We start from the raw sequence: 12,269 nt of genomic DNA, 5'->3' as shown, positions 1-12,269 counted from the left end.
TCAAACAAAACAACTAAACAAACTGAAACTTAAACAAACAAACAAAACGCTGGCTCTGGAGACAAAACATGTTCAGGGAATCAAAGCACAAGGCACCTACGAGGCTTCGGAAAACAGAACACACAGGCTTTGGAACCCCTTCCCACTTAACTCCAGCTTAAGGTCGTAACACAGGCACTCTAACATACATACTGTCTCTAATATCTGAGACATACACATACAGGGTCTAATACCTGAGACATACAGGCTCTAATACCTGAGACATACAGGCTCTAATACCTGAGACATACAGGCTCTAATACCTGAGACATACACATACAGGCTCTAATACCTGAGACATACACATACAGGCTCTATTACCTGAGACATACACATACAGGCTCTAATACTTGAGACATACACATACAGGCTGGTAAAAGATACATCTTGCTGATGCGCTTGAACACATCATCAGTGATGTAACCTGGGGTCACTGGGTGTTTCGGGTCTTTCAACATCAGACACCCTCACCCAGGCGACCCAACCAGAGTTGATCAGACTCCGGCCTGTGTCCCAGCAGCATTCATCCACGGGTCAGCCCTCTTAATCCAAAGCCATCTTGTGGCTCTTTCTGCGGCTTCAGTTGCAGACCTAATGGCTTTCCTCTTTGCCTCACTAGTGAGGCCTAGCATAGTGAGCACTTTGCAGAGGGACCGCCCTGCAAATCCTCGGCATCCCACCTCCAGGGGTTCGCAGTAGGTCTTCCAGCCTTGGCTCCTGCACTCCTCCACTAGCTCCTGGTACTTGGCACGCTTCCTCTCATTTGCCTCCTCCATGCGTTCTTCCCAGGGAACTGTGAGTTCCAGAATGATTAACTGCTTGGTGGAATCCGAAACAATGATCATATCTGGTCGGAGCCGTGTAGATGTTATCCTTGATGGGATCTTCAGCTGTTTGCCCAGATCCACTTCCAGCTGCCAGTCCGTGGCAGTGGTGAGGAGACCTAACCTGCCCCCTGCTGGGATGGTGGGCTTCTCTCCAGCTCTGTGAAACCTGATGGTCTTAGGCTTGCTGTGGCCCTTGGTGGTGTTAATGGCCTTGGCTATGCTCTCAGCAACCGCCTTTAGCACCTGGTCGTGGCGCCAGCGATAACGCCCCTCTCCAAGGGCTTTTGGGCAGCTGCTGAGGAGGTGTTCCAGGGACCCCCGTCCTGGACACTGAGTGCAGGATGGTGTCTCTGCTTTGCCCCAGACATGGAGGTTGGATGGAGTTGGTAGGACGTCATAAACAGCTTGGATTAGGAACCTGATGTTGAGGGAGTCTGTTCTCCAAATGTTGGGCCAGGTGATCTTCCGCTGAAGAACATTCTCCCATTTAGTCCATGCTCCTTGTTGCCTCATTCCCGCCACCCTGCTGGCTCGTTCTTCCTCCACACCTGCCCTCACTTCCTCCTGAATGAGGCGCTGCCGCTGTTTACCTTGGGCTTTGTCCACCCTGGTTGATGGAAAATAGCCAATTCCTGCGCGCCCTGAGGCTATGGACCCGACAAGTACCTTCTGCCTCAGTCGCGACTCGGCCACTTCCAGAGCCTCATCGGCCCTCCATTTCCGACCTGTCTTCACCTGGATGCCAGCCGATGCCACTTTTCCATCCCTGGATTCCCTGTATTGCAGGGCTTCCCGAGTCCTGGTTACCATGAACTCTTCAGTGAGTCCACTGAACGGAAGCTGCAGGATGTTACTACTGCCATACAGTGCAGCGCTGCTCAGGCTTCGGGGTAGGCCAAGCCATCTTCGCAAGTAACTGCTGATCTTTCTCTCCATGGCCTCTACAGTCGTCATGGGTACTGCGTACACTAGCAGCGGCCACAGGATGCGGGGCAGGATGGAATGTTGATAAATCCAAGCCTTGAATCTCCCTGGCAGGCCAGATCTGTCAACACATCTCAACCAGCCCCCCAGCTCCTTGCTGGTTCTCTGAATGGACGCAGTGTCCTTGAGGCTGCTATCAAAGACCTTACCTAGGCTCTTGACTGGTTGTTTCGTAATAGACAGGATGGTGGTTCCAGCCAGTGAGAAGCTGTACCTATCTGTCACCTTCCCCTTCTTGAGCACCAGAGATCTTGATTTTGCTGGTTTAAAGCTCATCCTTGCCCATGTGATGAGCTTCTCCAGCCCTTGCAGAATCCATCTGCAGCCCGGGACAGATGTGGTGGTGACAGTTAGGTCATCCATGAACGCTCTTATAGGGGGCTGGCGTACTCCAGATTTTGTCAGGGGTCCCCTACACTCCACCTCTGCTGACTTGACTATCATGTTCATGGCGAGTGCAAAAAGGATGACTGAGATTGTACAGCCTGTTATTATGCCCTTCTCAAGTCGATGCCAGTCCGATGTGCCTGACCCAGCAGTGACTCTTAGCTTGAAATTGCTGTAATAGTCCAGGATAAGGTCTTTGACTTTAGTGGGAACATGATGTCGCAAGAGGGCGACCTCAACCAGCTTGTGAGGTATGGAGCCATACGCATTGGCTAGGTCCAGCCACAGTACGGTCAAGTCTCCTTTCCCTTCACGAGCCTCTCTGATGAGTTGTGTAACCACTCCTGTATGTTCCAGGCATCCAGGCACTCCAGGAATCCCACCCTTCTGAACAGAGATGTCTATATAACTATTCTTCAGAAGGAACTCAGTTAGACGTCGTGACAAGATGCTGAAGAAAATCTTGCCTTCGACGCTTAGCAGCGAGATTATCCTAAACTGACTGATGTCCTTTGAGTCTTCTTCCTTCGGGATCCACACACCCTCTGCACATCTCCATTGACCTGCCACTTGTCCCCTGCGCCAAATCACCCTCAACAGCTTCCACAGATGTCGTAGTAATTGTGGACAACGTTTGTACACAGTATATGGAACACCGCTGGGGCCTGGGGCTGACGCTGTTCTGGCGCTCTTCACCACCTCCTGTATTTCAGCCCAGCTGGGCTCCCTCATCACAAACTCCACAGCAGGCGCCTGTGGGCTGATGAGGGTCCTCTGCGGTTCCAGGTCTTGGTCCCTCTCTGGGTCGCTGAGGGTGTTGTGCAGAAAGGTGTCTGCCTCTGCCACTGAGCACCTAAGGTTGCCACTCCGTTTATCCCCAAGCAGCCTCTTGGTAAAGGTGAATGGGTTGGAGATGAACGCCGCACGCTTCCTTGCTCTCTCCTTTCTTCGCCTTCGGTGTCCTTCTGCCCGCCGCAGCGTCATGAGCTTCTTCCTCAGGATGTTACGAAGCTCAACGAGGGGTTGTTTCTCCTCTTCACCTGCTACTTTGTACTGCTTCTTTAGGCCCCGCAGTTCTTGGCGTAATTTGTGGATCTGAGTAGCCCGGCGATTCAATATATATTTCTTGGGGTTCTTGCTCTCCCTGAGGCCAAACCTCTCTACTGCGTAGCTGACTATGATGAATGTCATGGTCTTGAGGCGCCTGTCCACTTCTCCCTTAGCGGTGGCTTCCAGGATCAGGCTCACATCTGTGTCAAACTGTGCCCATGCTGCCTGGCTATTGGCTGAAGGCCACTTGATCTGCTTCTGATGGAATGACCTGCAGGGGTACAGAGGCTTTACTGCTCGGAGGGGCTGGGCACTGTGGGGTGCTTCCTGGCCTGGCCCCTCCTGCGTCTCACCAGGACTAGGTCCTGTGCGTTGCAGTGTGCTCCTCTGGTCCCCACACTTCATTCTGGCCAGATGAATCTTAAGGCCACGCGAGTTCTTACACACTTTTCCGCAGATGCATTGTGCATTCGTGGTCAAATTTCCATTGCCGTATGTCGATGCCGTGTGGTCAGTCTGAATGGGGCTCTCATTCTCCCCCCCTCTCGGGCTCCCCTGGGGGTATATCTCAGAAGGCTTTTCCGTAGCACGCTTGGGTTTCTTCCTCACGGAAGACGCAGGTTGGGGTGCTAACCCTCCCTGCCCCGGTTGCCGTCTTTCCGAGCTGTCAACTGTCTCTCCAGTTGTCACCAGACTATCCCTGGTTGCCACCCAGTCTGTTTCTGAGCGTCACTGGCTAAACCAGATTGACAGGTAAAAGATACATCTTGCTGATGCGCTTGAACACATCATCAGTGATGTAACCTGAACAAGAGGTCTGAACAAGCTGACAGCTCAGATCGGCATGTTTCAACTTTGCACAGCTACAAAAAGATTATTTGCGTTTGAAAAATTACTAGAATCAAGTACACAAAATAAAGGAATAAAGGTCTGCCTCGTCCTGCTTAATACTTCATTTGTGGGGGGCTGTTGTCATGAATCGGGTGTCTTTTGGCGGATGTTAATCGCCGTGGGCGGATAAAGGGCAGGCATAAACGCAGAAGGTAATCATTAAAAATAAAGAGTCTTTTATTCAAACAAAATAACTAAACAAACTGAAACTTAAACAAACAAACAAAACGCTGGCTCTGGAGACAAAACATGTTCAGGGAATCAAAGCACAAGGCACCTACGAGGCTTCGGAAAACAGAACACACAGGCTTTGGAACCCCTTCCCACTTAACTCCAGCTTAAGGTCGTAACACAGGCACTCTAACATACATACTGTCTCTAATATCTGAGACATACACATACAGGGTCTAATACCTGAGACATACAGGCTCTAATACCTGAGACATACAGGCTCTAATACCTGAGACATACAGGCTCTAATACCTGAGACATACACATACAGGCTCTAATACCTGAGACATACACATACAGGCTCTATTACCTGAGACATACACATACAGGCTCTAATACTTGAGACATACACATACAGGCTGTAATACTTGAGACATATACATAGCTCTGTGCTAGCCAGGTAACATTCGCTTGGTTTTGTGGCAAAGGTTCTAAGACAAGCTTTCCGCCTCTAATCTAAGCTCTTTAAGAGGGAATTAATCGCATTATGTTTTTACGAGCAACATACAGTCACACGCTCCAATAATCAGCACTTACGCCTACGCTCCTACGAGCGGCATACACTTACACCTACCCTCCTATGCGCGGCATACACTTCCACGCCCCTATAAGCGGCAGACACTCACACGCTCCTATGAGCAGCACACATACCTACGCTCCTATGAGTGGCATATACTCACACGCCCCTATAAGCGGCAGACACTCACACCTACGCTCCTATGCGCAGCATACACTCACACCTACGCTCCTATGAGCGGCACACATACGTACGCTCCTATGAGCGGCATATACTTACACGCTCCTATGCACGGCATACACTCACCCCTACGCTCCTATGAGCGGCATACACTCACCCCTACGCTCCTATGAGCGGCATACACTCACCCCTACGCTCCTATGAGCTTAGATTAGAGACAGAGAAAGACACTAAAGACTAGGCAGGGACTCTAGAGACACGAGGCAGGAACACACAGAAGTAACTAGAACCCAAAAAAACAACAATCACATACCACAATACTCAGGAACACACAGGTAAACTCAAAGGTACACTAGAAACAATCCTTCAGAGCCAGTTCATTATACTTCTAAATATAAACAAATAAACAAAAACAAACCACATTCCCACTAGACAGTGTCAATGCTCGACCCAGTTTCCCAGAACTAATAGCTTTTTATATAATCTCTAATTGGCTACCTCGGCGCAGGTGAGCTCCTTCCTCACCTGACCGAGGTTCCCTCTGGGAAACTGGGTCTTCCAACAAAACTACAAACAGAAACGAAACATGTCCCTTACAGTAAACCCCCCCCCCCCCCTTTAGACGCTCGGGCAGTTGAGGCAGCACTGGATCGTTGGAGTAGGCCGAGCAGCAGAGGCAGCACTGAATCACTCACGCATATGAGCCACTAAAACAGCACTGAGTCGTCCTCCAAGCCGGGCAGCCGATGCAGCACCGGATCGTCCCCAACGGTGGATGCAGTAGCAATCTCTCCATGCAGCCTTGAACCGGCGACGGCTCCCGCTCGCTGTCGAAGTTTAGCGTGGGTGGACTCCTGAGCATCACTTGCAGTGCTGGGTTACCCTCCAAGCCGGGCGGCCGATGCAGCACTGGATCGTCCAAAACGCCGAGCGGTGGATGCAGTAGTGATCTCTCAACGATCTACGCTCCTATGAGCGGCATGCACTCACCCCTACGCTCCTATGAGCGGCATGCACTCACCCCTACGCTCCTATGAGCGGCATGCACTCACCCCTACGCTCCTATGAGCGGCATGCACTCACCCCTACGCTCCTATGAGCGGCATGCACTCACCCCTACGCTCCTATGAGTGGCATGAACTCACCCCTACGCTCCCATGAGCGGCATGCACTCACCCCTACGCTCCTATGAGCGGCATGCACTCACATCTACGCTCCTATGAGCGGCATGCACTCACACCTACGCTCCAATGAGCGGCATACACTCACACCTACGCTCCAATGAGCGGCATACACTCACACCTACGCTCCTATGAGCAGCATTCATACCTACGCTCCTATGAGCTTAGATTAGAGACAGAGAAAGACACTAAAGACTAGGCAGGGACTCTAGAGACACAAGGCAGAAACACACAGAAGTAACTAGAACCCAAAAGAACAACAATCACATACCACAATACTCAGGAACACACAGGTAAACTCAAAGGTACACTAGAAACAATCCTTCAGAGCCAGTTCATTATTCTTCTAAATATAAACAAATAAACAAATAAACAAACCACATGCCCACTGGACCATGTCAATGCTCAACCCAGTTTCCCAAAACTAACAGCTTTTTATATAATGTCTAATTGGCTACCTCGGTGCAGGTGAGCTCCTTCCTCAACTGACCGTGGTGCCCTCTGGGAAACTGGGTCTTCCAACAAAACTACAAACAGAAACAAAACATGACCACAGTGCCCTCTAGGGGCAGTCCCTTACAGCTGTTGTACTTACACACACAAAAGAGAGGAGAGCCCTGTGATCTTCTTGTCATGCTGCAAGGAAAAGTATAGAAATAATGACATTTGTATAGTGTACCTGCACACCCCCATCCGTTCGGAGGCTATCTTAGTGTGAGAAACACCATCGTAAAAATCTGCAACTGCTTTTACTGGCCAGAAAAATTTCTGCCAGTGGTGCAGTGTGCCAGAAGACTGCACCCAAAAAGCCCATTGCCACTAATTCCTCTGCCTATTATTAGTGTACCTTTTGAGCGTACCACCATCAGTGCGCGAGAGAGAAAAAACGTTGGCTTAGTTGTGATCATGTGATGCTCTGCATCAAAACAAGAAGCACATGCGTGATACATGGTACTGGTAAACCAAGATCTGCTAGTTTTTCAAGTTAAAATTTCAATCAAGTTTTCATTATATGTATATTACCTTTAGTCATTATATGTATATTACCTTTAGTGTTTGTGTTTATGGTGATGTTTTGTAAAGAAACATTAGCAAAAAAATCGCTAACGTTTGCTAGCGGATAGCACAGATTGCACAATATTACAAAAATATATTTTCATGTCATATACACTTTACTGCATGCTACAAACAAATATGAAAGTTCAGTAATACGGCAGTTTGCCCAGCATTTGATAACGCATTGTTTGTTTTGCTTACGGCCATGTGTACATGTAAATTAACGGATACGTATGATGACGTATAACAGTGTTGTAGTGGTGTCCCATTTCTTAGGGGAAATATTTTAACCCTTCCCCTTTCCACTTCGTTTCAAGGGACAAGGGGAAGGGGCGAGGGGTAGGGGAAGGGGTAGAAAATAGAATTGGGATTGTGCTTAAAGGTGTTTAGAATAATTTACAAATGCTAAATGCATTTTCTACTATAACATGTTTTTAAAAGACATTACATCGGTTATTATGAGGCAGATTTTATTCATTTTGTTCAACAGATTTAATTTGCACAAGGTTACAAAAAAAAAAAACAGTACTACAGTTTACTGCAGAACATACAGTACAGGTACAGTAGTTCAAACCTGGTGTGTTGTTTCTAGCTATTACACAGAGACCGAGAGCTACTGAACATTATAGCAGAAGCAAAGTGCGGAGGACTGGGCAGCCAATCAGAAAACAGACAGTCCGAATCTGCCCGCCACCAGTTTCTAATTGGCTGGTATTGCCCCAACTCTCTCTGTGTGACTGGAATAATGGCAGAGTTCTAACACTGCTTCAGTTCATGCAAGTGTAGCTTTATGATGTTGAGCGCACAGAAAAATAAATAAATAAATAAATAAAAATACTGAGAAGAGACAGAGTTTATATGCACATAAATGAGCCTGAACCAGCAAAAGTGAGTTTCAGCTCACAAAAATGACATAAATGCATAGGAAGAGATGATGGTTAAGATGTTCTTTGGTTAATGAAAATTAAAGCAAAACTGAAACAAACTTCACTAGAGCACAACTGAAGACTTTAATATAACAACAACAACTACAACAAATGCCAGACAACCAAACTGAACTTAAACAGGGTATTTATAATCTAAATAATCAAACTAATGAGTCACCTCGGTTCAGGTGAGCGCTCCCATCACCTGACTGAGGTGCATTCTGGAACATGTAGTTCCCACTTTAACTAAGACACAAAAGAGTCTTTGGGCGCTAGGCACCCTCTAGGGGGTAACCCTGACATAACCCCCCCTCTAAAGGCGCTACTCTGGAGTGCCATCGGAGGTCCACCGGAGCAGGGTGACGGAGCAGACATTGAAGCATCCTCGTAGTCGAGCGCAGAAGGAGGAAGCACGACGTCCTTGTAGACAAGCGGAGGAGGAGGAAGCGCGTCGTCCTCAAAGTCGAGCGGAGGAGGAGGAAGCGTGACGTCCTTGTCATCGATCAGAGGAGGAGGTGGAACTAAGCTTGTAGCATTACTCTCTGGCAGATCTGAGCTCGTAGCGTGGCTCTCTGGCAGATCTCAGCTCGTAGCGTGGCTCTCTGAAAGATCAGAGCTCGCAGCATGGCTCTCTGGAAGATCAGAGCTCGCAGCGTGGCTCTCTGAAAGATCAGAGCTCGCAGCATGGCTCTCTGGAAGATCAGAGCTCGCAGCGTGGCTCTCTGGAAGATCAGAGCTCGCAGCGTGGATCTCTGGAAGATCAGAGCTTGCAGCGTGGATCTCTGGAAGATCAGAGCTCGCAATGTAGCCCTCTGGAAGATCAGAGCTCGCAGCGTGGATCTCTGGAAGATCAGAGCTTGCAGCGTGGATCTCTGGAAGATCAGAGCTCGCAATGTAGCCCTCTGGAAGATCAGAGCTCGCAGCGTGGATCTCTGGAAGATCAGAGCTTGCAGCGTGGATCTCTGGAAGATCAGAGCTCGCAATGTAGCTCTCTGGAAGATCAGAGCTTGCAGCGGGGCTATCTGGAAAATCAGAGCTCGCAGCGGGGCTATCTGAAAGATTAAGAAGGACGAGCAGTCTTTGGAGCTGTTTCACCTACAGCTGCTCCTGCAGGCCTTGTATGCACTTTAGATTTTCTTCTGCACAGAACATATAGACATTCCTTGTCTGTTCACCTTTCCAGCTCTACTGCACCTCTCGCTTCTCTCGCGCTCTGCATAACTCCGCTCCACTTACTTCTGCGTGCTCCTCGAAATTACGCCGGACGGCAAGCCATCCGCTCCTAAAGTCCGCTCACCCTGGCATATTTTTTTTTAAATATGCCAAAAAAATATTAAAACAAACTTTAAATAAGTGTGAAATATACTTAAAGTATATTTTCCTAAAATATATTTTTTGGAAAGTGTATTATGATATAATTATTTTGAAGTATGTTTGAAGATTAATTCCAAAAACTAGAATTATTTAAGTTTCTAGTCTTTATAGTCTGTTAAGCCCCTGTTAAGAAAAATTCTTATTTGTTGAGTGTTTTGTTTATAACATGCTTAGGCGCACAGCCTACTTCCTTTGTTCGTGTTTTGTTTACTGTTTTGTTTGCTTATTAAAAGCCTGGGACTCTCCTCTGCATTTATGCCTAAACCCAAGCCAACATGCACATGACAAAAATGTATCTTTTTCCCTAGCTAAATTTCCATTCCAACCACAAAAAACACACAAAGACAGTAAATAGTCCAAAACCTTTCACACATATTTCTAAAGAATGTACATGATTACCTCCCCAATCCCTCTCAATTTTTGTATAATATCTTACAAGAGAAATGATCCTTTACGTCAAAGACACACTGTCTGCACTTTGTGAAATTCAATTATAATATAATCAATAATGGGGAAGTGGGGAAGACTGTACACCTATAAACATACACGCAAATATGAGCAAATTAACAAAAATATTTACCACTAAATAATTATTTAAATAATGAATTAATAATAGGGTGGTAGGGTGGGTTAGTGGTTAGCTGTAATGGTTAACCCCTAGAGGGCGCCGAAGCGCCTGGGTTTGCTCTTTTATGTTGTAGTTTTTGTTTAGGTTGGACTTCGTGTCCCAGACTGCACCTCGGTCAGGTGACGTAAGGATTCACCTGAACCGAGGTAAGCTAATTATTATAAATAGCCTGACTGGAGCGCAGTCAGGCGTCTTATGGCAAGCCGTTTTGACATTTAATGGCAAGTCTGAATATGTATTACAGATATCCGTAATTCAGTTCTTCCTAGGCAAAATGAAAATTTCAGATATCCACAATAGCTTTCCTCCCATCAACAACGACCATTCCAGATATCCACAACGTCGTTCTTCCTAGGACGAATGACGTCACTTTTACCGTTCATGTCTATGGAGCTTTCCTTAACAGATATCTTTAACTCAGTTGTAGATATTCACATTGTGAAATGTGGATATCTACAAGTAAATTATGACTATCCATAATTCCTGTTAGAGATATCTACAATTTAATTCTGACTAGTCACAATTCCAATTCAAGATATCATCAACTCCCCTCAATTAAAGTTATTTATAATGTCCTTTTTAGATATCTTGAAATCTACTTTAACTAGTCAAAACTGGATTATAGATATCTTGAACTGGTATTGTCACTAGTCAGAATGAAATTGTAGATATCTTTAACAGGAATTGTGAATAGACATAATTTAGAATAAGATATCTGTTATCAAATTATAGATATCTTTAAATGAATTTTGATTAGAGATATCTCAAATGAGAGATATCTTTAACTTTCATTCTGCCTAGTCAAATTGTAATTACAGATATCTTAAATATATAGCTTTGACTAGGCAAAATAACGTTGCAGATATCTGTAATTGTGTCACAAGTTACAGCAAATAGGAGGACGGGACGGGTTTGATATTGGCGGTAGCGGCTTACTGTTCAAATACGACGTAAATTTTTCCCACAACTAAGCTCCACAGATTCCTTGATTGTATATGAGTTCTATGGCATGGCATTTTTAAATTATTTTGTCTACAACAGCGACCGCCATTTCTTCTGCTAACTGTTCAAATAATTTGCCTGCTGAGCAAATATCCAATGGGAAGTCTTTCACGAGCAACGTCGGACACAAGAATGCTGACGTTTACGATATCTTTAACTTTAATTCTGCCTAGGCAAAACTCAGTTATAGATATCTGTTATTGTAATTTAGAATGTCTGACAAGTCGAATATCAGTTTCAGTGACGTCATTGCAGATATCCATAATTCAGTTTTGACTCTTAAAAACTTAATTGCAGATATCCCTAACTTTCATTGTGACTATCCAAACCTGAATTACAGATATCTCTAACTGTCATTTTGACTTGTCAGAATGCAATTACAACTTGTCAAAAATATGTTGTTGATATCTGTAAGGTTTATTCCGGATAGTAAAATTTTGCCATTAAATGTTAAAACGGCTTGCCATAGGCGTCTAGCTTTAGTTGTCGTACTTATTATATGATTTATGTCGGTGTTGCTTTATGTGTTCTTTCAATAAAAACCTTTACTGAAACGCCAGCTCGCCTCCTGCACTTATGCCACCCAAACACAGACGCCGATTTAGGAATCTTGACATTAGCAATGTCTCCTTGCACCTCCAGGGTCGAGGTTTTAGTCCTCTGTGTGCATAGTGTTTGCAGATTAAGCTAATTAGCATTTCCAAATTCCCCACAGTGCGTGAATTAGCATGTGAATGTGCATATGTACAGTATGTGTGCTCTACAATGGATTGGCACCTGTCCAGGATGTACCCTGCCTCAAGCCCCAAGTCTCTCCATGCCCCGGCAACCCTGATTACAGGATAAAGCGGTATAGATGATGCGTGAGTGAATTAATAATGAAAACATAATTTTATTTATTATTATTTCACTGGTACTTAACATGGATAGAGATGTAAATAAGCTAATTATGACTGATAATATTTGTTTGTAATTTATAATGTTTGATGGTGGTAA

At 45.8% G+C, this 12,269-nt stretch overlaps 1 protein-coding gene across 1 annotated transcript; it reads right to left on the bottom strand.

The window, feature by feature from the left end:
• Nucleotides 1-533: 533 nt before the first annotated feature.
• On the bottom strand, nt 534-9,488 carry LOC128518685 (uncharacterized). The gene is made up of 4 exons (XM_053491932.1): nt 9,459-9,488; nt 8,809-9,321; nt 8,596-8,761; nt 534-4,003 (listed from the first exon to the last, which is right to left on the bottom strand). Exons 1-4 carry the CDS (start codon nt 9,486-9,488, stop codon nt 534-536), a joined length of 4,179 nt encoding a protein of 1,392 aa, XP_053347907.1.
• Nucleotides 9,489-12,269: the final 2,781 nt, after the last annotated feature.

This window comes from Clarias gariepinus, chromosome 3 (assembly GCF_024256425.1).
Source record: "Clarias gariepinus isolate MV-2021 ecotype Netherlands chromosome 3, CGAR_prim_01v2, whole genome shotgun sequence".
NCBI classification, from domain to species: domain Eukaryota; kingdom Metazoa; phylum Chordata; class Actinopteri; order Siluriformes; family Clariidae; genus Clarias; species Clarias gariepinus.
This window is presented reverse-complemented; position numbering and strand designations above follow the sequence as displayed.